General features: G+C 46.2%; 1 protein-coding gene across 3 annotated transcripts in view; it reads left to right on the top strand.

The window, feature by feature from the left end:
• The window catches only part of CCDC92 (coiled-coil domain containing 92), a 214835-nt gene that overhangs the window by 124048 nt on the left and 66827 nt on the right, over nt 1-23960 (top strand). For all 3 annotated transcript variants that reach the window (XM_034790794.1, XM_034790791.1, XM_034790793.1), the window contains one exon: nt 7849-7911. In XM_034790794.1, coding sequence (XP_034646685.1) covers nt 7868-7911 — 44 coding nt within the window. In that variant the 5' untranslated portion in view covers nt 7849-7867. The remainder of the gene's footprint in view (nt 1-7848; nt 7912-23960) is intronic.

The following is a 23960-nucleotide window of genomic DNA, read 5'->3' as shown; positions in this document are numbered from 1 at the left end:
TGCAAACTAATACCGAATTTAACAAACTAAATGAATTTAAAGCAAAAAGGTTTCTCTCTCCATAAGCTTACAGCAGTCTGGCTGAATCCCTTCAGCAGGACCCTTTCCCCAGTTCAATGATGCTGCTTTTGTCTTTCAAATGTTGTTGATGCCAGGAGTAGAGATGAGGGGGGAGAGATGATTTGGGGCCTCTTTGAGAATCATCTCTAGCTGGGATTCAGGTGATAGCCAGACTGTTTACACAGGAACCCCCAGTTGTTCCATTGCCAAATTGTAAATTTCTCCCTCACAATCCTCTTCCTGACAAAGAATGGCCACTTAACCAAATGATAGTCCAGTTAATTATGCTGACACCTGGCTCAGGTGCTGACTAACCTTTTGTCTCCGATGAACACATTTGGGCTGCTTCCCCAGATTTGGAATATGCCTTAGTAAGATCATACAGTAGAATCTTATAACTTTACATACAGTGTTGCCACACACATGTTATCAAGCCAATAATGATCAGCAAATTATGAGTTTTCAAATGATACCGCACAAGACATACTTTGTACAAAATTTATCATAGTCTTTTAAAAGTGGTGAACATAGGGTACAGACTGTCACATATGACCTATGACGATGCAGGGTACAATGTTCCAGTCTGTCATGGAATTAAGTGAAGTACTGATACCAGAGTCCAAGATTATTCATATCCCCAGATAGGTAAGCGTAAACAATGAGTCATTCAGCTATCAGTTGCACATGTGCTAATGTGTACAGAGTGGATCTTGTGCATGGGACCTAGGGAGTATTGACTTGTGACTATGGCACCGGATTGAGAGTCTGGAGTTCTGGGTTCTATTTCCAGCTCTGTTTCAATTTTGACAAATTGGCATTTTCCAATAGAAGGCCATTCTGTCAGAAAACGTCCAACCAGCCTGTTAGAGAGTCTGGAGAAACATTAAAACTGGAACCAAACTCTGCACCTCATGAGGTTTTCTCATCACTTACGGAGGAGAACTCGACACCTGTACCCAGCTTCTCAGCTGGTGTAAATCAGTGTTAGTCCACAGACACCAGCTGGCAGTCTGGCTCCAAATTCCTAGTTCATCTTACTTTGATGCCCTTAATAGCCATCCCAGGACCACCTCCATCTTTCAGCAATCATGTAAGAGCCAGGGGAAATGCTTCTCCAAATTAGGGTAGCATGGTGCAGAAGCAAATCAAATTCGGATCCTACATTTGTGGAACTCCATATTCTGCACGAAAGTTTAGGAGTTAAGCTGTTCTTTGTAGTTGGGATCCCAAAGACTAAAAGTCTGAGTTCATGGCTTAAATTTCCTCCTCCCAACAAGTCCTAGTAATAACAATGCTAAAAATAAATAGCCTCTACCTCTATTTACCCAGGTGCAGCAGCTTGATTTTTCTTGAGCTTAGCTCTTCAGTATGGAGATGCTTTCTATTCAGAAAGTCCCCACTGATCTCCATCCCTAGCTGCACGTTTAGATGTTTCTTGCAGGAAGTTAGTCACTCATCTAGGGTATCCACTGAAAAGAGCTGTATTCTTGTGCCACAGCTCATGAAATCCTGCTAGGCCCCTTTGGTGGAGAATCTGGTGTCATATCATGCAATTTGCATGAAATCAACATATTTAATGAGCTGATGGGCCCTGTCTGTAGCAGATTTATTACCTGATGAGGGGAACATAGCAAGCAACCAGCAAATATAGGTGCAATCACCGATGAAAACAAACTACTTAGTGGGTTCGTGTTGATGGTATAATACTCCACCAATACTAACCTAATGAAGCTTGACTGCAATTCTTTCTTCTCTGCAATGAATTAACGAATGTATCACTTCATTTTTGCATATCCAGTATAATAACCCTACTGTACTTGGTCAGGTTACTTCATCCTGACTCTGACTCCTTTAACGCCCTCAAATTATATTCTTCTCTAAGGAAAAGCCACCTACTCTTCCAATCAGATGCTACATTTACTTTTTAAAAGGGGATCATTGTACAAAGTCCTGCTTCTGCTTTAAATTACCTCCCTAAGCCATGGTGCCAATTCTGCCACGTACAAATGAGCTCCTTTCTACTATAAGTGCACAAATAATTTTTTTAAATTCCACTAGTGGAGATTTGGCAATAAGAGCTCTTCTGCTGTTGGGACTTTTACATAGTTTTAATCAGCAACAGTGGTCATATCTACTGAAAATCTCTTGCCTTGTTGGAGGGAAAGCCCGAAGTTCAGATGGGCTGAATAGCTTTGCAAGGCCAAATATGCACCAAGTGTAGGGAAGGCAACAGTGGGCCAACTGCAGGCAGGCTTGCACTGTAACGTCTTTCTCAGCCCAGTACAGCTGATCCAATGGACAGGGCAGTGCACTGGGAGACATGGGTTCCAGTCCTGGCTTGGCCACTGACCGTTTCTGCCTCAGTCTCAATCTATCAAATAGCATCCGAAGAAGTGAGGTTTTAACTCACGAAAGCTTATGCCCAAATAAATCTGTTAGTCTTTAAGGTGCCACCAGACTCCTTGTTGTTTTTGTAGATACAGACTAACACGGCTACCCCCTGATACTGCTCACTTTTGTGAACACTTGAGCTATGATTACGTGCCGTGTTTACAGCTGGACTTTTATGGAACTCCAGTGTGGGGGGCCTCCTTAAATTAAACACGAAATAGCTCAACAGAAATTCAAGCACATAGAAATGATTGGGCCCTCAGGTGTGTTTGTGGGTTAAAGGACAAACTGGCCATGCGGCCAAGCTCTGTCAGCTTCAGCAAAGAAACTTTGCCCCTTGCTCTCCCCATCCCAGCAAACAACCCGGGAGAGCAATTTGCTCCAATTAACAACAGGTGGGTCCAAGCTGCACAGTTAGGAGCTAAATCCAATTCTAACTCTCCCTCCCACCCTCAGAGGTGAGTAGATCTGGGCTTCTGGCTAAGTCCATTATAGAAATAAAAGTCTGTCACCACGTTCCCTTCTGGATCCAGCCTTCCCCAGAGTGCACAAGTTTGTCTTGGTTTGAGGCTTTTGGTGCAGGTCTCTCTAGCCAAAATCTATTCGTATTCTGTATTAAATATCTGTATTGTCAGAACACCTAGGAATGGCCGTCATGGGCCAGGGCCCCCCTGTGCGAGGTGCTGTACAAACAGAAGAAAAAGACAGTCCCCACCCCAAAAGCTGACAGCCTGACATGAAGCAAATTACCTCGGAGGTAAACTCTTCCAGGCAGCAACAGGCTTTTAATTCTGTGTTTGTGCAGCACCTAGCACATTGGGCACCTAGGTGATACTGCAACCCAGAGGACAATGATTCTCCATAATAACCAGCTAAGTACAATGTTCCTGATGTCCCTCTAGCTAAAAAGAAACTTTGGTCAAGATGACTGGAGCTGAGTGGCAGACTTCACAATGGCTACATCTATATAGGGTGACCAGATGTCCCGATTTTATCAGGACAGTCCCAATTTTTGGATCTTTTTCTTATATAGGTTCCTATTACCCCTCACCCCCTGTCCCGATTTTTCACATTTGCTGTCTGGTCACCCTATGTCTATACTTGGAGCTAGGGGTGTGGTTCCCAGCTCGCACAGACACATTTGACCTCGCTGTCTCAAGCTAGTGTACTAATGAGTAATGTAGCCATGGTGGACCCTGGGGATGCATATTCGGGGCGACTAACCTGTGCTGCTCACTGCTGCCCGTGCTACCATGGCTACCCCAGTGTTTTTAGCACACTAGCTCGATGATAGCTAACTCTCCGTGTGTCTGTGCAAACTGGGAACCACTGGCAACCAGCCCTAGCTCCCAGGGGAGCCATAACATAACTGGCAACCAGGTTGCCTAAGCAAATCGTATTTTATGTTAGTAACAATTACAATGATTTGCTTAATGCTCCATTAGCAAAGCTATTCTCTAAAAAACCTGGTCTGACTTTTTTTAAAAATCAGAAATCCCTGGATTACAGAAGGCATTATTGCAGAGGCTGTTTTTTTCCCCTCTAGCTAAACCAGCTGTGCTTGTATATACCCTTACTAATCTCTAGTAGAGAAATGTTTTAATGCCTTTAGCTGCACCTGCTACATCTATTATGTGGATTATTCTCATTTGGGCTTGAAGCTAGTTGAGAAGATACTCTGAGTACAGAACAGTCATTCTTGACCAGTTTCCCTGATGCTGTAGATACAGGCAGCCTTATCTTTACCATCAGCCAGGCAGTTCTTCTTTCACATGCTTTTCCCCCTTTATTAAATACTTTTTTTTACTGTGAATGCCTTAGTGAGGAAATCCACTTTCCTATTGAAGCGTGGCCTTCATACTGTGTCCCAGCACTGGTGCAGCATGCAGGATCTTGCTGCATAGCTTTGCAGATACAAACGTCTGACCAGCTAGGAAACTTTCCGGGATGTAGAAACTCATTTCCTTCCTCTTGCTATGTTAATTTGACATGTCCAGCACACAGGACCCCACAGCTCCATTGCTCCTCATACATGGTGTGTCGTAGCCTCTTTGAACATGCCCAGTGGATCTAAATCCGTGCACAGGATTTTAAAAATGCCCTTGTGCATCTTAATGCCATGTTGAGATGGGCAACAAGCACTTTGCATTCTCTAACGCTGACTTCTAAACGCGTCTAGACTTTCACCTATGCCTCATCCTTGACCTTACTCAAAGCATTGGGTAGTTCAGTCTTCATAATCCATTTAGTCCCTGGTGTGTCTGACTTTGTTTCCAATCTGTTCCAGTTTCTGAACGCATGGACACTGGGAAGTGGGAACTGGATGGATGCCACTAAACTTATTTATCTTAGGCCACAGAGCAGCCACTAGATCCGGGGCGGCTCTATGTATTTTGCCGCCCCCAGCACGTTAGTCAGGTGGCTTTCGGCAGTGCGCCTGTGGGAGGTCTGCTGGTACCCGCCATCGAATTGCCGCCGAAAGCACGGGACTGGCGGACCTCCCGCAGGCATGCTGTCGAAGGTGGCTTGACTGCCGCTCTCCCGCGGCTTGCCGCCCCACGCACGCGCTTGGAGTGCTGGTGCCTGGAGCTGCCCCTGACTAGATCTCATGAATGGCTGTACTTGAGTTGGCATGTCTACACTTACCTCCGGAGCGATCGATCCAGCGGGGGTCGATTTATCGCATCTAGTGAAGACGTGATAAATCGACTGCCGAGCTCTCTCCCATAGACTCCGGTACTCCACCGGAGCGAGAAACGTAGGCGGAGTTGACGGAGGAGCGTCCGCAGTTGACCTACCACAGTGAAGACACCACGGTAAGTAGCTCTAAGTATGTCGCTCTCAGCTACGCTATTTTCGTAGCTGAAGTTGTGTAACTTAGACCGACTTAGCTCACGCACACACACCCCAGTGTAGACCAGGCCTTAGAAGCAATAGATTTTACAATCCCCTAAAACAGCCTGTCAACCCTTGATAGTGCTGCATTCAATGACACTACTGTCAACTAATTTTGGGGCTACTTTCTTCAGCCACTCTCTGAAATGCTTGAATATCTCTGAACTCGTAAAACTGCTATTTTTAAGCCCCCCTTGGCTCTGCTTGCCTCCTTGTGATTCAAACAGTGTTCTTTTCAGAACTAGGCACCAGGGCCCTGTGGTTTCCTGGTACTTGGAACATAAAATCTCCTCATTCTTCTCTCACAGCTAGCTTCAGAGGCAATGGCGTGATTGATATTTTCCATCGCTGCATTAATGGTCATGGTGCAGTAGTTTTAATCTGTTTCTGCTCCACTTTTTATTTTAAATAATCTGCCTTAAATTTTCTCAGCCCTTCGAGTCACACACAGTGAATGTTGTGTGTTTTAAGCTTACCTTGTAACCTAAACTCGGGGGGCTTTGGAGGCTTTCCTATGGCAGAGCTTTCTGAATTCTGAGACGTCTGGGGACGTGGCTGATGTTGCCTGATGTTTGTGTTCTGTGTTTTAATGAGCTTAGCAAATACACGGTTAGACAGCTGCATTCAGCTACGGGGCTAGATTCTGATCTTATGCCAGCTACTCACAATTTACATCAGAGTCAGTGAAAAAGGATTTATGTTACATTAGCTCCTAGGGGCCCTAACTAAGGGCCCCGCTGGGCCAGGTGCTGCACAAACATTAGTGAGAGATGGTCCCTGCCCCAAAGAACTTACAGTTAAACGAGACAGATAAAGAGTGGGAAGGGAAACAGAGGCAGGGAGAGAGGAAGTGACTTGCCCTTCATGCAGCAGGTCAGTGCCGGGGCCAGGAATAGAGCCCAGGTTTTGGTACAGTATCCATTAAACTAGACTGCCTCCCATATCAGCCCTGCCTCTGTACTGGAATCCTTTGTGGTGTAGCAGATTTGATAGTGGCTCCTGATTACAGAGTGACCAAAACAAGGTTGGGGGAAAAAGTAGAGAGAAGCTGTAGCCGCTAAGCCCCAGATCAAAACTGTCCCAGGATTTCTGGGGAGCTTGGAGCGGGAGGGTTGGTTCCAGCTTTATCTATACAAACAGATGGGGAAAATCTTCAAGTACCACAGGCCTGGTTTGCTCTGACAGCTCATGACTGTCAACTAGCTACCAGTGCAGGCCCAGTCTGAAACACTCAGCTAACATCTCTGTGCCTCCATTTTAGCCTGTGTTGTCTTCCTGTGCGATGTATGCAGTCTCTAAATAATCCGTTTCTCTAGTTCAAGCAAAACAAGGTTGCCCCCTCTGAAGGCCTTGTTGGCAACTTCCCCAGAGCCTGCACCTAACTTGTGTACAATCGAGCAGATGATAACCACTTCTAATATACGACTGCCCCACTCCATCGATACCGAGTGTTGTGTCCTGGGATCTGTAACTGTCTCTCCAGGCCAAATTTTTGTTTTAAGGAGCTCAGCAACTGCAAGCTACTTTGGAGGGTGCAGGGAGGCCCACACAGGCCAAAGCTGAAGCAAAAGTTTAAGAAACTTGTTTGTTTGGTTTTGCTGGTCCTTGGCTCTGGCTGGGGAGAGGGGAGAGGAGCATCAGAGCTCGCTTCCTGGGAGACCCTCTGATTTACTGCACACTGTCTCCTTCCTTGGTTTGTTCCCAATGGTTCTTAACCCTTAGAGCTCTGGAGAAGAGTATGTCCTGTATTTCATCCTCCAGTCTTCAACTCTGTTAAAATACTGCTCCCGCCCTCTTCCATCCCCCAGAGCAAGACTCCCTCCAGAGTTCTCTGCCAATCACCTGGGCAACCCATCCCGCCACAGGAGCACAAGGGACTTGCATTCTCTCTTGTCCACCCATCCCATATCCAAGGATGGAGCTAATCTGGGCTCCATGCTGGTTCCCCTCCACCCTGAACCTCTACTCCTGTGTCGTTTCACCTCAGCTGGCTTCCAGCCCAAGGAAAGACCTGGGCATTGGAAGCAGTGAGAAGTATGGCCCATCACCAGTACAGGCCAGGGGAAGGCAGCAGGTTCCTGGTGAGGCAGGGAAACCGAGCCGGCTAGGTCTTGCTGCATCCTAGAGTCCTGACCTGGGGGTGTCTCCCAGCACCTCCTTTCTAACACCCAGGAAATTAGCCTGGTCCTTGGTGACCTCCACCTGGAATGGAGCTGGTTTCCCCATGGTTAAACGTCTGTCAACACGCTGCTGAGATTTTCTCCTGACACATCAGTAATAATTCTGTAGTCCTTATAAATTATTTTTCATTCAACTTGCCTTGGAAAGAGATGGACATGCTCTAGCTTGAACACCCCAACAGTCTGTCTTTGCTTCATTCCTGACGTGTTCCAACATATTCTGTTTCCTCTTTGATTTTAAAACAATGCATCTTTGTAATTGTCTTCTGGCTTGGGGGAGTGTTTTTCTTCTTTTCACCTCTTTTTGTTTTTGCCTCCTCAGGAGAATCACTGTTTAGCTGATGATCTACGGACTTCCTACCAAAGTCATCACACACAACATCTGGTAAGTCACTCACATTTTTATAAATTCAGTCTCTGCTATATCTATTTATGGGTGGAAATTGGCATATTAATAGTTTCATTTTGGTTACAAGGGTAATGAATTCTGGCCTACATCCTGACAACTCCGCTAAGAAAGCTCTACCCAGCCCTTTTTAAAATCTAGCACCACGATATAATAGTGTGACTGATCCATGCCTGCTTAGGATTTTACACTTGTCGCTTTGCTGCAACATGCATCAACTCTGATCTCCAGCATGTCAGCAGGGATAGAACCTAGCTATTCCCTGCCTTCCCCCAACTCTAAACCACAGGCCTCTCTACTGCTTGCGCTAAAGAAGAATCTGTCAGTTGTTAGAAGTAAAGAGCCTATGAAACAGTTTGTCTGTTTCCGTTTCAGTGGCAGTAGCAGGTGAATGCAGAGGCACAGTCTAATCTCTCTCATGAACAGCGAGGCATCCGGGTCAGATCCTACCAATGTAGGATAATCTTGTTTAAATTCTCTTGAACAACCGCCACCTGCATGTTAGTTCAGTGTTGTTTGGTTTACAGCCTGAATATTGCCTTGGTTGCAGGATAGCAAGCCAGAGTTACTGAACCTCAAAGTTGCTAGACTGAGTCCAGGCCAGATCATGGGGGAGCAAACAGTACTACTGTGTAATAGCTGCTTGGTGGCTCGATTGAATTTGGCTGGTGGATCTCTTAGCTCCCGACAGATGGTTGTTCACATCCTGAAAGACCATTGCTGCTCCTATCAGAACTGGGTCCTTTGTTAGCAGGCTCTCTGGGGAAGCAAAAGGATAATCATGCTTTGAAGAGTGAGCCACCTGTTTACACCCTAGAGATGCCTTCAGGTTACAGTTGGGATGGGAGCAGGGGATAGTTTGCAACATTGCTGCTTAGGCTGCACCTGTTCTGTAGTGAACAGAGGACTTCAATCTCCAGGGCTGTCCGTCTAGCATTTTCACTAGTGCAAAATTCGCCACATCTTTTTAATGAGTGTATTTCATTACTGCCAGACACAATCTCTCCTTTGGTTTCTTTATGGATAGAGTGGCCACTCTGTGGTGAAAATGCAAATGTTTGGATGTTACTTTTATGGGAATTTCCTGTTGTTCTGAAGTCAGATGGCCATCTTAAAAGTTCAGATATCACTTCCAACCTTGGTGGCCTAGAGCATGGGTTTGGGCACCTTTATGTGCTGCAAGATGCACCTGTTTTTCCCAAATTCCCAAGGAAATTTTTTTGGAGTGGGGTGGAGTGGAGTGGGGTGGAGCTGGGATCTCAGACGCTGTTATGGTATATAGTACATAGGCTGGATAGAAGTCAGGACACATTTGCTCTGTGTATCTATCACCAAAGCCACATAAGTACTTAGACAGCTGCACATTGGGACATGTTTGCTCTTAGCCATCTTGCTCAATGTTTTCCTCCAGCTTCAAACGGTCCCACACAGAAATAACTCTGGTGCATAGTGTTTTGCATTTCTACAGGGCTTTTCATCTGAGGCTCTGTCAATATGGAAGGTGTCTTGGTTGTGTTCACAGTATCCCTGATAGAGAGGCCAACGAGATTAAATGAGTCAGTAGCAAAGACAGAACTTGCTCCAGCTTCATTCTGTCCTAGGTATATTTTCATCACTGTTTTATATCTGCGTTTCACTTCTCTGGAGTCTCTCAGCAAAAGTCACTTGACCTAGAGTTTGGTCCTAATAAAAGCAACCCATATATTGTTGCCTTAATTCATGTACCCACTGGAATTTCTCACTGCAACTTAATTGGGTTAAGTACTTGTAGTGCAATTCGCTAGCAGTCTTAACCCTATTCCCAGGTGGCAGGTATGGTTTCCAATGTATACCTATTATATATATATTCTGGCATCTCCAAGAAGACAATCCAGATTTGTATTTACGGATATCTTTTTATAAGCGGTTCCCCCCTAACCCTGCCCCTTTTGGAGTCAGGTGAATATTAGAGAAGTACAGTATTGAAATGGTATTATACAGCAGTATTGGCATACATTTCTTACGCATGTTGTTTTAATAAATTGGCCCCTCTAATGCTTGTGAACAATTCCCAGGCTCATAAGTAATTTAAGATGAAAATGGGGAACAGAACAGAAAAACTGAATGGAGACACTGACACAAAACAGTATCTGGAGCGTGTCTCCTCTTTCATAACAAACCGGAACACATCAAAATAAGGACCTGAGCTCCTGCTCCCACTCAAGCTGGGGCTATCACTCTCGTTGGGAGGAATGCTGAGAGGATAACCTTTTGGTTTATTGCAAATTCCGAAAAATCAAAAAACCTTTGTTTCGGGTCAAACCAAAAATGCAATTTGTCAAAACTTTTTCAGTAAGTAAGAAAGTAAAAACAAAAAGAATTTTTTTTTAATTTTTTTGTAAATTAAAGGAAAACTTGAAATGAAAAGTCACTTGGAATCAAACCATTTTGATTTTCTCTGGTTTTTTTAACCGAAATAATTTGCAGTAGATACTAATTTATAAAATGACTGTCACCAAATCCGCTTTATCTACTTACTTATTTATTTTAAAAGTTAGCCCCATTGAAAGTGGGAGCAGGGTTGGGTGCTTGGGCACTTACTCAGCCAACCGTCTATCTGGGTTCCAGGCAATACCACTGAAAGCCTTGAATCCATTATTTCAGGGGTGCCCTGGGCTTCTTGAACATTGAAACCAGACCCATATATCTTGCTGAATCAGAGCCTGGTTCACTGGGAGCTGTGCCTGAGTGACGGTTAACGAGTTAAGGTGTGTGCAGAGCTTTGAAAAATATCAAATGCTAACACTATATACCTGCAAAGTATGATTAACTTTGATAAATTCACCCTTAATATACTAAAAGTCTTCCCCTTAAAGAAATTGCCTGTGGAATAAACCAGGGTTCTTATATTGTCCTTAAGAACTTACTGATGTTAAAACACTTGTGAATTTTCAGCTGCCTCCTGAAATCAGGAACAGAAGAGAACATGTTCTGAAACAGAACACTGGAGCATTACAAACAGTATTTATTCCCCAGCCTGATTTAATTTCTGTTCATTGTAACCAGTGAATGGTTATGCTGTATTACAAATTAAAAACTTAAATGCTTTATTCTTTTTTTCAAAATGTTAGTCGTTTGCCCTTATGCAAATGATGATTATTGGAGGCTATTCCTGGTCACTTTCAATGATGGAAACTCCTATGGGAATGTAAGCTATAGCAACACTGGCGCTTTTGGAAAATCCCACCCCTAATCTTCGCTGTTGAATTCCGGGCTGGGCCACCAGCAACCTAAGAGCCTATAATATCTGGGTTTAAATAAACTCAAGCAACTAAAATTAAGCCCCTCCATTTGGATTTTGCATTACAAACAGGAGGTTTTTACAAAATCTGGTAAGAAGGGAAATATTTTTGTGACTCTTACTTGTGTGCCAATGAAAAGGGTTTTTTAATGTAAATGATATCCCTTGTAGTGGTGGAAACCCAAACGCTTACAAGAGCACACAAGTGCATGAGAACTAGAGAGGCCTTTAACCTACAAAGACCTATCATTCCATGGCTGGAAGCTGAAGCTAGACAAGCTCCAACTGGAAATGTGGTGCAGGGTAATTAACCATTGGAACAACTTAACAAAGGATGTGGTGGATTTTCCATCACTTGAACTCTTTTAGATCAAGATTGTTTCTCTTTAGAACAGGTGCTCTATTCTGGCAGAAGTTACCAGCTTGATGCAGGAATTACTGGGTGAAATTCCAGGATCTATGTTATGCAGGAGGACAGACTAGCTGATCATAGTGGTCCCTTCTCGTCGTAAAATCTATGCAATTAGATGGCGATGCTGACTAGTTACAGGCCTGAAACAGAACTGGTCTGTTTCATTGTCCAAGCTGCATAAAATTCAAATAATAAACATAACTACCAACAAGCAAATTAGATTTTTAAATACTTTCTGCTTAATTTTTAATTCATTCTAGGTCAGTATTGAAAGCTCAGTGTGCTCAGCTCCAAGCTATTGGTTTGTTTCTATACGTTCTCACCATCCCAACTGAGCAAACCTGAGAAGTGCTAGCCAAGACAGTTTTTTCCTTGAGAAGTTCTGAGGAACTAAAAAGATGCTATGACAATTTGTAGCATGATTACAGATGGAGGAGCCAATTCAGAAACATTCAGGAAGCCCCTTTCTCCCAGATCATTGTCTAGCGCGAGAACCGAACCTATTTGAAGGTTCTAAAATTGTTGGTTACTTTGTGTTTTTTTTGGTTTTTTGTTTTTGTTTTTTTTCATTTACACTGGACATGGAGGTGAACTATGAAGTCTGGATCCAGCTACAAATATCCCCAGGTCTTCAGTTCAATGAAGTCCAGATCCAGTGTTTTCAACTGGACCCATCTCTAATTTTCATTCTCTCTGTACTTCTGGGTTCTGTCTAAGAGCAGAATTGGAAGTGCCAAAATACCTCAGGAAATACAATGCTGGCAGTTGTATTTCCAATTTGTTCAAAAACAGAAGACAAAATATATATATATATTTTCCCTAAAATTCTAGTCAAATTCTGCAGATTCAAGAAGTTTGGATAAGTTTTGGCAAAAGCATCTAAGCATATGGTGGCTTGTCAGGGCTGCACCTGAACTCTGACCCCATCGCTTCTGGGAATGCCATGGTGACTTGCTACTGGCATGTTGTCTGTCACACCCATTCTCTATGCATTCAACGTGCAAATACTTTTCATTCAACCTTCGGCACAATCTGTGCAGACGAAATTATTCAACTTGATGTGGGGGAAACGAGAGGCCCATTTATTAATCAACTCCACTCAAGATTGGCCCATCTGCCCCTCTGTAGATGGAGACAGAGGGGTGGATGAGCCAGACCAAATGGTGCTCTGCCTGTGATCCTTTGTTGCAATGCCCAAAGCAGGGAGGCTGACCCAGTCCTGTGGGATGGGACCTACTGCTGGAGGGTGAATGAGGAGTGGGCTTGCTCTGCGAGCCCTTTCCCCCAGGCCTCAGCTTTCAGCACCCCTGTGATGGGGGGGGGGGTACTCGTCCAGCAAGAGCTAAATTGGGCCAAGTGGGCCCAATCAGCCCATTTGGCTGCAATCTGGGACATTTAAGCCTGGGAGGAAATCCCTAATTAGGGGAAGCTCACCTGTGCGGGGACAGGCAGGGCTTGTATAAGGACAGGAAATTGGAAGCAGAGGAGGCTGCAGGGAGGTAGGCTGCAGTCACTCCTTGGGAGAAGGGAGGTGCGTTTGGGGGGGACTATAGAGACAAGTAGCTCACTCCTGGGAGGAGGGAGCTATGAGGTTCGCAAACCCAGAGGAGTGGGGAGGGCCAGGAGGTAAGGAAGAGTCTCAAGGAAAGGCTGCAAGGTGCCTTGGCTGCTGTTTAGAGGGCCCCTGAGCCAGAACCCAGAGTACAGGATGGGCCCAGGTTTCCCTGCCAGCCACTGAGGGAGTGGCACTTGGGGCAGTGAATGGGAGGACTGCCTGAGACTATTGGTGAGCAGGAACTTTGAGACACAACCCCCCCCCCCCCCCCAGACACGCACATACCTGAACGGGAAACCACGATGTGACCTGGGTGGAGGGCCAAGTCACAAAGGGGAGGCTGCGGTTCCTGGAGTGAGAAAGGGGCCGCAGGCCAAGAGAGTGGCTGAATGTAACCACTGGAAGGGGTATCAGCCTGGCAGAGCTAATCCCCAGATTGGCCAGGAGGAGGCACCATCCAGGGGTGAGTAGAGCACCACACCACAACCCCCACTATACTCTTGCATATGTTTATGTAGCAAAAAAATACATTATTTGGTGATCTTTCTGTGACTTATTTTTTCCTCACACCTCTGCCGTGAAATGCACTAAAAATGTCTGTGCCAAAACCATAGCTTTAATTATGCGCCTCTTAAGGCCCTGATTCAGACAGGTAGTTAAAGTAGGTGCCTAACTTTCAGAATGTGAGGCAAGTGCTGCCTTGAATAGAGTCCTGGATCTAAAGGAGGTCTCACAGTTAGGAAACTTTGGAATGTTCCGGGATTTACTCAGACAATAATTGCATTTAAATTGCCTCATCAGTTTGCACCATGCTGTCCTAGAGAATATGAACAAACAGAAGAAATTCTTCCTAGAAGTTTTTTAACTTCACAGCGGCTTTTCAGCATTCAGCACCCAGAGGTAATGGGTCATGTGCATTTGCAGGCACCAAATATGTGATTGTGTTTGGGTTTCTTTTTAACCTGACAGTAGCAGTTGGGGGAATGAAGTTCAAATGCAATTTTTGTGATTCAAATGGCAAGGCCTAGAAAAACAGATGTGGGGTGTGTGCCCTGAGCCAAGATCAACTTCACAAAACTTAAAAGATCAGTTCTGCAAAAACTAGAAAAAAATGAGCCCGTCAGTGTCATGATGGATGGGAGTGAGGAAATAGCTCGAGAATATTCAAACAAAAAAAAAATTTTGCAGCACAAAAATGTTAACATTCTGGTGCCATTATTTTGTTATGGGTAGGAAATTATTTCAACAAGCAGCTGAAAGATATTTAAATACCAGCCTCTCTCTGAAATACAATGAGAACAGAGGCCTTATTTCTCTGAACTAAGTCTGCATTCATTTTAGGATCAGAATCACCATTCTGTAAAAACCTTGACATGTGCTTGCTCTAATCCTTGTCTCTCTCTCTCCTGTCTGGGAGAAAATTTTGATTTTGTAACACTTGTTCGAATTGGTATGGAAAACCAAAATGAAATATTTTGTTTGGGCCAGTTTGACCTGAATCAGAATATTGAGGATGTTGAATTAACCTGAAATGTTTTTAGAGTCCATTCAAAATTAAATTGCGTTTCTGTGTTGTGGCATATTGCCTAATGGGAGTCCTAGTTCAGGTCTCCTTTCTCTCCTATGGGCTGGAATCCCTAGCCAGACAACATCTCCCATGATGCAATGTAGTCTTCCCTCTGACGGTGATCTGGTGCATCATGGGAGTCACAGGACTTCAGGTGCCTGATGGGAGATGTAGGCCAGCAAGGGAGCCTGGCCCATAGGGGAGAATGAAGGAATCAGGCACCCAAACTACAATTCCCATTAAACGATGCACCTTAACAGAGAAATTCAGTTTAATGTTAAACTGACTTGAAATATTTTGGTTCATTCAGTTCAATAAACCAAAACAACATATTTTCATCAGAAATACTACAATTAAATGCTTCATTATTTCCCAATTGAAATTTTTTGAAAATTTTCATTCTGCCAAAAAAACTTCGACATTACCATTTTTTCTCCCAAATTGGGACAAAAACAAATGTTGAAATATTGGAATTTCTTGTGGAATGGAAATTCCACTTTTAGCTCCGCTCCAATTAAGTTCTCGTGGAGGGAGAGAGAATTTTTCGCCAAGGGAAATTTTTGTTGTGCTGAAGGCCTGATTCTCGTTTACACGAAGGCCCCTTGATGCTCCTAGGGCTGTGTAAAGGGGCCATTATGGAAATCAACATTAGGCTCTGAGTGAACATATTATTTGTGTTGTAGCACCTTGCAGCCTCAGCCCTATTGCGCTAGGTGCTGTACATAAAAGACAGTACTGGACCCAGAGCTTACAATCGAGGTAATAAGACAAGACAACAAGTGGACACCACAGACAGATGGGGGCACATCTGGTGATGGTGAGATGATTGTGATAATCAAACGTTGCACAATAGGCCAACTTAATCCCTGCTGTTACTCTGTTAAGGCGGAGATAACATTGGTTCACAATCATTATGCCTTGTTTCCAGGCTCTCTTTTGCAATGAGCAGGCCAGGGGGCCTGTCAAAGCAGCTGAAAAGGAACAGTCTGGCTATCTCCACTAATGGCTGCTGCTGCACAAGAGGTGGAAGTAGGGTGACCAGACAGCAAATGTGAAAAATCGGGACAGGGATTGGGGGGTAATAGGAGCCTATATAAGAAAAAGGCCCAAAAATCAGGATTGTCCCTATAAAATCGGGACATCTGGTCACCCTAGGTGGAAGAGAGGAAATGGACATTGCCCTTCAGGACGAGCCACCAGCGGAAGAGTTTAAAACCCTCACTAATCTCCCTGCTATGATTTCCCAGGGAAGCGATTGCTGTAGCCGCGGGGGAATGGGAAGGGAGGCATTGGGCCCTATTAACATGGGATCTGTGCTGTAAGGATGCTTGAGACCCCCTGCTCTAGGCCCTGGTAGATGCTGAGTTTAGTTAAGATGTCTGAATAAGATAAATGCATCATGAATCCTGTGCTCATTTTCACCGTACCCAGAAGCAAACTGAGATGTCAGCTTGGTCTGGACCGTGGTGTGCACCAGCTGGTACCTGTGCACACTGGGCTAGATTTAGAAGAATGGGTGGTGTTAGTGAATCCCCCTGTGCAGCAGGTATTCACCCCAGCAGACAGGAGGTGGTGTTCTCTCTGTTCTTCATTGTGGTTTCTGCCCATGGAGCAAACTCATCTTCCCTCCCATAAGTGCTCTGCAGCCAGCCCTACTGAAGGGAAGCCCTGGCTGGGCCCACTCTCTGGCTGTATGAGCCCCTTGTCAGCCAGACCACTAACCTCTGGCCACATGTTGATCCCTGTGGCCCATTTTCCTCCCAGCATCAATGAAGTTGTAGCCACATTACCAACAGGGCCAGCTCCAGGCACCAGCGGAGGAAGCATGTGCCTGGGGCGGCACATGCTAAGGGGCGGCATTCCGTCCATTCTTGGGGCGGCACAGTCCAGGCGGTTTTTTGTTTTGTTTTGCTTGGGGCGGCAAAAATGGTAGAGCCAGCCTTGATTACCAACACTTCATTCCATAGCAGATCCTTTGCCCAGAGTGAATCTGACCCACTGCTCTCACAACCCCTCAAGACAGGATAGATTCCACAGAGCAGGGACTCTAGCTGCAATCAGAACAGCATCCCAGCTGGGAGATTTTCAAGTGACTTTTCACGCCAAACCAAAACATGGCCGAGCAGCACGCGAAATGGGAGTCGCCTCTGTGAAAGTGGCCATCACAGACTTCGGTTCAAAGCCCCTGTGTCTTGTGTTAAGTCCCTCCCTGTTCTTTACTGACCCTGTTTAAAAAAATTCTCCTCTATGGGGTTCATGCAGAGAAGCCCGTCTGCCGTGCTACCTGCCAATGACTGCCATTTCCTGGAAGCCATACAGAGATTACAATTGTTTACTCTGTATATTTGTCTAAAGCATCCAAGTGGAAGGCTTGGGGCAGCGTTTCGGGGCTTACCACATGCTTCATCAAGCCGAGCGTTTACTGGCCAGGAATCCGCAATAACATTGAGTTGCTACTTAAGCTCCACTGTCCTTAGATGTATCTGAAGCCTGTGGCTCTGATAGAAGGGGTCTCTTCTGGCAGACTTGCTGTAAAAGATGAGGTGCCTCGTTCCTGAGCTCCCCTGTCAGAGCTATTTGTGGCTGGCAGTGGTGTCAGTAACAAAAGACATACCCAGGGGTGAGTTTGTAGGTCCTTGATTTGTTAGGGGAGCATGTGCCTACTAATAGAAAGCAGTATCAGATTCCCCCCCTGCAATATTCCTTTCTGGTCTCTTGTTATTTAAATAGCCTCTTTTATCTTACAAACTGTGTGGGTGGACGAGATGGGTGTGAACCAAAACGCCATAAATTTGGTGGAATTCAGCACCAGATCCAAGTTCCCAGATGGTCTATATCTCTCTAATGGGTGGTACCAATAAAAGGATCAAAGCATCTCCCTTCCCCCTCTGGGGAAATTCAGGTCTGGATCTGAATGCTGTAGTTCAGGCCCATCTCTCATTGATGGTCCCGGTCCAATTCCTGGCACACAAGGCTCAGCACAGTACAAACGCCTCTGCAGTGTTGTCACCCTGGCTCAGAGTCTCAGCGAAGTAACCCAGAGGCTGACTATTCTTTCCTCTTTGAAGGTGGCCCTTCCCAGTCAGAACTGAAGCACAGCATGGGGGCCCCGGTGAGAAGCTTGCCTCTGGCATCTTCTCTGGATAGCCAGATGGCCCAACATTAAATCCACTCACCAGAAAATGTGTGTGTTTTTTAATAAAGCAAACACAACCTTCTTTTACAACAGCAAAGCACTCCCCAGCACCAGCAGCTAGAGGCATCAGCCCGCAGAGCGGAGTTAGCATAGAGTGCTTCCTCCACCACCTTCTTCCAAGCAGAGATGAATCCATTTTCCCATCCTGATGAAATTTTTGAGCTCTCCGCATTGTTCCCGTTCTGTATTGGGGTGAAACTGAGACTCTGTGAATTTTTTGGTGAAAAGTGAGAGAGAGGAAGAGGGAGACACACACCCCTCACACGCTCCAGAATAGCCAAGAGCCTGATGGTTACAGCACCTGGGATGTAGAAGACCCAAGTTCAAGTGACTTGAACCTCTTCCATATCCCTGGGGAGTGCCCTAGTTGAGAGAGTGTGACTCTGCCTGTTGGAGCAGTTCCACTTTGTTTAAACACTGAAACATTCATTGGGCCAGTGAGAGGCTGATTCTGTAGCCCAGTGGTCAAGGCACTTAGCTGGGCACTCTCAGTGGAGCAGAGATTGGTTCTCCCATATTCCAGATGAGAGCCTTAAGCACCAGGCTAATGACTATATTGGAGGGGTGGGGTGTGTCTCTGGCCATCCAGCTTTGACCAGAAATTCCATCCTGGACCTGAGACGCTTTCACAGAAACTGCTACATTCCTGTGAATAGCGTCAGTTTTAACAAATCCGCATTTTCAGCCAAAAAAGGTTTAATTGAGAAATTCCTGACCAGCTCGACTCACTAGGCACGTTACCTACATGAACAGTCTCAAGGCTTTCTAAGTACTGAGCTTTAAATAGAGCCTCAGGGCAAAATTCATCCCTGGTCAGGATTGCATTGGCTTGTGCGAACTGTCTGCCCAGGGGTGAATTTTGCCCTGCATGGCTATTTAAAGCTTGGTACTTCGAAAGCCTTGGGACGCTTATGTAGGTAATGCACATTGTAAAGCTGACCCGTGCTGCCTTGTTCAGTCCCTCGGCACAGGGACAATCTCACTCTAATGGCATGGTCCTAATCTCTTGGTTTTAAAAAGTAGAGGTTCCCCTTTATTCTGAAGAGGCAGTAGCTGCAGTCTGTGGAACGATCACTGGCCGTTCTGTGGATTCAGTCTCTTCCTCCAGCACAGTAGCATCTAGGCTGTAGCTTCGTGACAGATGAGGATACGAGCAAGTCGGGAAACACTCCTATTTTTCACCAGATGTGTAGACAGAAGAGCTGAGCCTATAATGAACTGTTCAGGCTTGTATCCCCGGCTGACAAAAGCTGCTGAGAAAGGAGTTCCCAAATTTTGGCTGTGTTTATTGCAAAGCTCAGAAGTCACCCGATGCTAATTTTTCCATTGTCTAGACAGTTACATATCCAGGCAGTGTTATCAGTGTGAACATACTGCAAAAACACCCACTTTTTCTGCTCGTTGTACTTACATGTATGTTGGGTTTACATGTGGTGGCCAGTTGAAGAACCTGCTTCTCCAAAGTGCTGAAACATGTCTTTATAAATCTCTCTCTGGTCTGCTCCTGCAGCCCTTATGCACCAAAAATGCCATTTGACTTAATCTCTCACCAGTGCTGACATTAAGGATGGGCCTGATCCAAACAGCCCTTAATTTAAGATGCTTGGGATGAATTTGGTGCTCGATCAGCATCTCTGCTCTGGGCCAAACCAAATTCTATGAGCCAATCACGAAGCCCCTTTCCTTCCCCCTCCTCCCCCTTTGGTAAAGGTCAAACCCTTTTGGGTTTGAGCCATCTCTAGCCCAAACCTGCTATTTCTCACCGTGTGAAAAACACCTGCCCCTACCAGCATCCCCTGGGCTGATGCTGCAGTTTGCCATGTGCAGAGTTCCCCCGGGAGGGAGTTGGAATGCGGGGTGTGCAAGGACTGCAGAGAGCCCTTGTCTGCATTGTTAGCAGCTGGTAACCAGTGACGAAATAACCTGTGTGTGTTTGTTCCTTCTACCACTTGTGTTAGGACTCATACGACTTAAGGACCATGTAGAAGAGGAACAGGCTCCAAGGATTTAGCCCTTGTTTTTATAGTACAAGCTGGATCACTCCGTGCTCGCCAGCTTTTTAGGGTGATTGTTCCCTGACTTTGGCACTGTGTAAGTGCTTACGTTTCAGGGTCCACCTCTGCTGCCAGGGGATACAGCCTAGGCCAAACTCATGAGCTTTATTTACAAAAGACTAATATTTGAACTAAGCTCAGGCATCCTCAGCCAGCTACCTCCTCAGCTCTCTCGCCAGCAGCTTCCTCTCTTCCCTTCCTTTAATGATGAGCTTGGCTTCCAGCCTCTGTGCTGGCTTCCTGCACCGGGTCTGTGGGCCCCCCATTCATCTGTGTGAGTATGTTCTGCCCCAGAGAAGCTGGGGGCAGTGTATGCTGGATTGCTTTGCTCCAGCAAAGGATAGGGCATGTGCACAAGTTGGGGAGATAAGTAGCGGAGAACATGAGACCTGAGTCGATCATTAAGGGCTTGGTTGTGCCTTGTAGCCTGGAGGTGGCATGGAGCTGCACTGTCCTAGAGGGAGCAGTGGTAGCCAGGCAGCCTCACACAGCAGCCAAGGTGCTTGGGAGCTCTATCTTTGGCCCAGCCAGTCAGCTTCACTGGCCAGTGGGGGGGATAGAGCCCTGTCCCTGTCCCTTCCCCACCCCCTTTGTGTGCTCAGGGAAGTGTGGCAGGAGCAGACCCTATACTTCTGGGACTGGCATTCTGCCTAGAACCTCTCTGGGCTGTGCAAGGAGGGGAGGGCCAAGGGCACAAGGGCCAATCAGAATCTGTCTTGGAGGTAGGATGGGGAACCTAGAGCACTAGGTGAAAGCATCTAAGCCATTGGTTCCCAGTCACCGGTACACTGAGCATTACAGGTATCCTGGAAAGCCTTTAATGTTCAGTGTACTGGTGACGGGAATTACTTTCCAAGGCTTTCCAGGATACCTGTAATGGTTTGTGTACTTGTGGCTAGGAACCAGTGACTTACATGCTCTTACTTGTGAGGAGTCCAAGTCAGGCACAATGTGCAGTTTTTCAGTGGCCTCCACAGCACCCTGAGAGGAGCAAAAGGGGAATGAACCCAAAGAAACCTGTCCCCTCCTGTGACAGGTTTGCCTTCTCCCTTTTAGGTGCCATCAGCCTCCAGTGGTAGAGCCTGAAGGCTGCAGAGGATAGGACCCTGCGTGCACTGGCCAAGCTGAGATCATGTCCCAGAGACAGGGCATCCATCCAGGAGCTAAGGCAGGGAAGGAGGAGGGATGGCCGTAATTCACAATCTGGGCAGCTTGCAGTGACAGTGCTGAGGAAGTTTCTCCTCCTCCAAGATTGCTGTGGTCAGTTCCCCAGCTGCGCACTCGCTCTGGCTCTGTTCTGACCACATTGTCCTTCCACCAGCTGGATTTGTTTGGCAAACTGATCCGACCCACGAAACCTCCTTATCGCACCGTCCTGCATATCTTGCGTTTCTTGCAAGTCTTTAAGATTTGGCCCTGTATCTATATAGAGTTCTCTTGAAATGCCCCTTCTCTGCCATGGAGGATGGTGACCCACAGGTGCCGACTCCGTGGGTGCTCCAGGGCTGTGCATTGTGGTAGCTCTCCTCCCTCCCCCCAGCACCGCCTGCCTGCCAGTGGCCCTGCCAAACAACTGCTCCCCCTCCTTCCCAGCACCTTCCACCCGCTGTAGATCAGCTGTTCCAGCATTCAGGAGGTGCTGAGAGGGAGGAGCGGGAGATGGGGCAAGCTTGGGGGAGGGGGCGGAACTGGGTAGGAAGAAGTGGGGGAGGGGTTTGGGGGAAGGGGTGGAGTGGAGGTGGGGCCTGGAATTGAGCACCCCCAGAGAAAATTGGAAAGTGGTGCCTTTGTGGTGACCAGCACAAAGGCAGCATTCAAGGGGATTTTTGAACAAACACAGAGTAAAACCCCAAATATCTGTTCAAAATTAACATTCCATTTAATATTGGCTTAAATTGAGCTGGTTTTGAGAACATCCCATGGTGTAAACTCACAGGACCAGATCCCACTCTGTGGCGTTGCAAGAGCTGCAAATGTGGACATGCTCCACAATCACAAGGAGCACAGTGCGAACACACAGCAGCACTTTCCCTGCTGCTGTCTCCAAGGGCTCTACATTTGCAAGTGTAGCCATCGCCTTAGACCAAAACTACGGCTCTTTTGCAAATCCCAACCTCAGCCACCAACATAAAGTAGAGGGGATTCCTGGCAAAAATGGATCTGGAGGAGGAGGGGCATAAGGTTTGCTCACATTCCTCACCTGGATTATGGCTTCAGGTGCATGAGGTGGGCAGAGGGAATGCTCCGTGTGTGCTCTCTCCCCGTCCCCTTTTGCAGCTGGGCAGCGCCAACAGGACTCTGGCCCTAGGGGTTTGTCACGGTGTTGCTAAGGTGGGGAGATGGAGGAGGCTTTCAGAGATGGGAATGAGGGATGCAGGAAGGAGGTCACCCCCAGTTTAATGCTCCCAACCCTGAGGGTGTCATAAGAAACCCTGCTGAGAAAGTACCAGAACCATTTAAAATCTAATATAAGAGAGAGGCTGGGGAGCTGGGAATATGAACTCTTCCCCAAGGTTTTGTTCCTGCCACACTATTTAATTTTTTTCCATTTGGGGGCATCTGGTTGTCTTTGGCAAAATCAGCATCTCAGCTCATTATCCTACTGTCCTCATTGTACATCCCAGGCTCCAAATAACATGCTTTGGTTCCAGTTTGAGTGCTGGTCTCTCAGCAACCCAAGGCGGCCAGAGAATTGCTTCTCCACCACGCTGTGGAAAAAGGGGGTGGGGTGAAAAAGTGGAGAACTATTTCCTGCAATGAAACTCTAGCCCATTCCACTTAAAATAGCAGGAAAACAAACTCCTGAGGGACCGTCTAAAAAAAGTTTTGATGCTTGTCTCTACCCTGCCCTCCAAACTCCTCATTTCTCATTTATCTGACTGTTTGGCAAGAGCCTTATTAGACACACTGGAATTCTTTAAACTCCAGAATGTCTCAGTGCTAGGAGAAAGGCTGTGTTATACTCCAAAGGAACTGGGGGGAAAACACCGCTCCAGTTCTGATAGGTACAATATAACAGCCTAGAGCCTGAGCCCGAACGCCAGTGTAACTGGCTACAGACAAGTCTTCCCCCTCCCCAGAATAGACAGACCGTTGTGTGCAATAGGCCTGGCTAAGGACTTCTGTGCTGTGTCCCCATTTGGTAGCCAGGGCAAGAGACGTAGGTGGAGGGAAGTGGGAGTGGTCAGGGCATCCTTATGCTCCAGTGATCACTGGCTGCTGGACCAGCGGCTAAGAGTTAGATTCAAGATGATTCCATGCATAACAACAACTTGATTGAACCTACTAACTAATGAACAATGCTCAAGTGTCCATAGGTGGCATTCTTTAAATTAACTATCTAGCTTTTCAGTGCAAAACTCAAGTATCCCAAACTACAGCAGAATGACTGGTGCCTCCATGATCCCCCACAGATACAGATCTACCGTATATAGTATTACTGTCGCAACAGCCCATTGGTTCCAGAGGCAATTGGCCCACGACACGGGCCATGCAGAGGTGGCATAAAATCACATTTCTGTCTCTCCCTGCTTAGCTGTCCTCAGTCCTCGCAGCTCAGGATCAAGGCCAATTGCATCTTCTAGAACCACCCTCCACAATAGGGCAGTTAGGCTATTTCTTGGTGAAAAGGTCTGACTTGGGTATAGAGCTGTGCGAATAACTGATTTTTTTTTTTTTTTTTTTGGTTCACTGGCAGTTCCAAAAAAATCATGGAGGAGGAGGAGAAATCCTTTTGGGTTAACTGAAAAACTGAATTTTGACCGAAACCTGAATTAGTCAGGTGACACATGCACCCTTTAAACGAATCCTGCAGGCTTTCATGCAGCTGTGTGAGAGGAGATACCCTGTTCATTTCAGCTCCTTGCTCTTTCTTCCCCCTCCCTATTGTTTTTTGTTACTTGCCTCCTTTTCTCCTGTCTCCCCTTCCCATTGCCCCGCTCTCCTCTACCCCACTGTCCTAATA

The sequence above is a fragment of the Trachemys scripta genome, chromosome 15, assembly GCF_013100865.1.
Source record: "Trachemys scripta elegans isolate TJP31775 chromosome 15, CAS_Tse_1.0, whole genome shotgun sequence".
Taxonomy (NCBI): Eukaryota; Metazoa; Chordata; order Testudines; family Emydidae; genus Trachemys; species Trachemys scripta.
The sequence above is the reverse complement of the archived record's forward strand: the minus strand, read 5'-3'. Positions and strand labels throughout refer to the sequence as shown.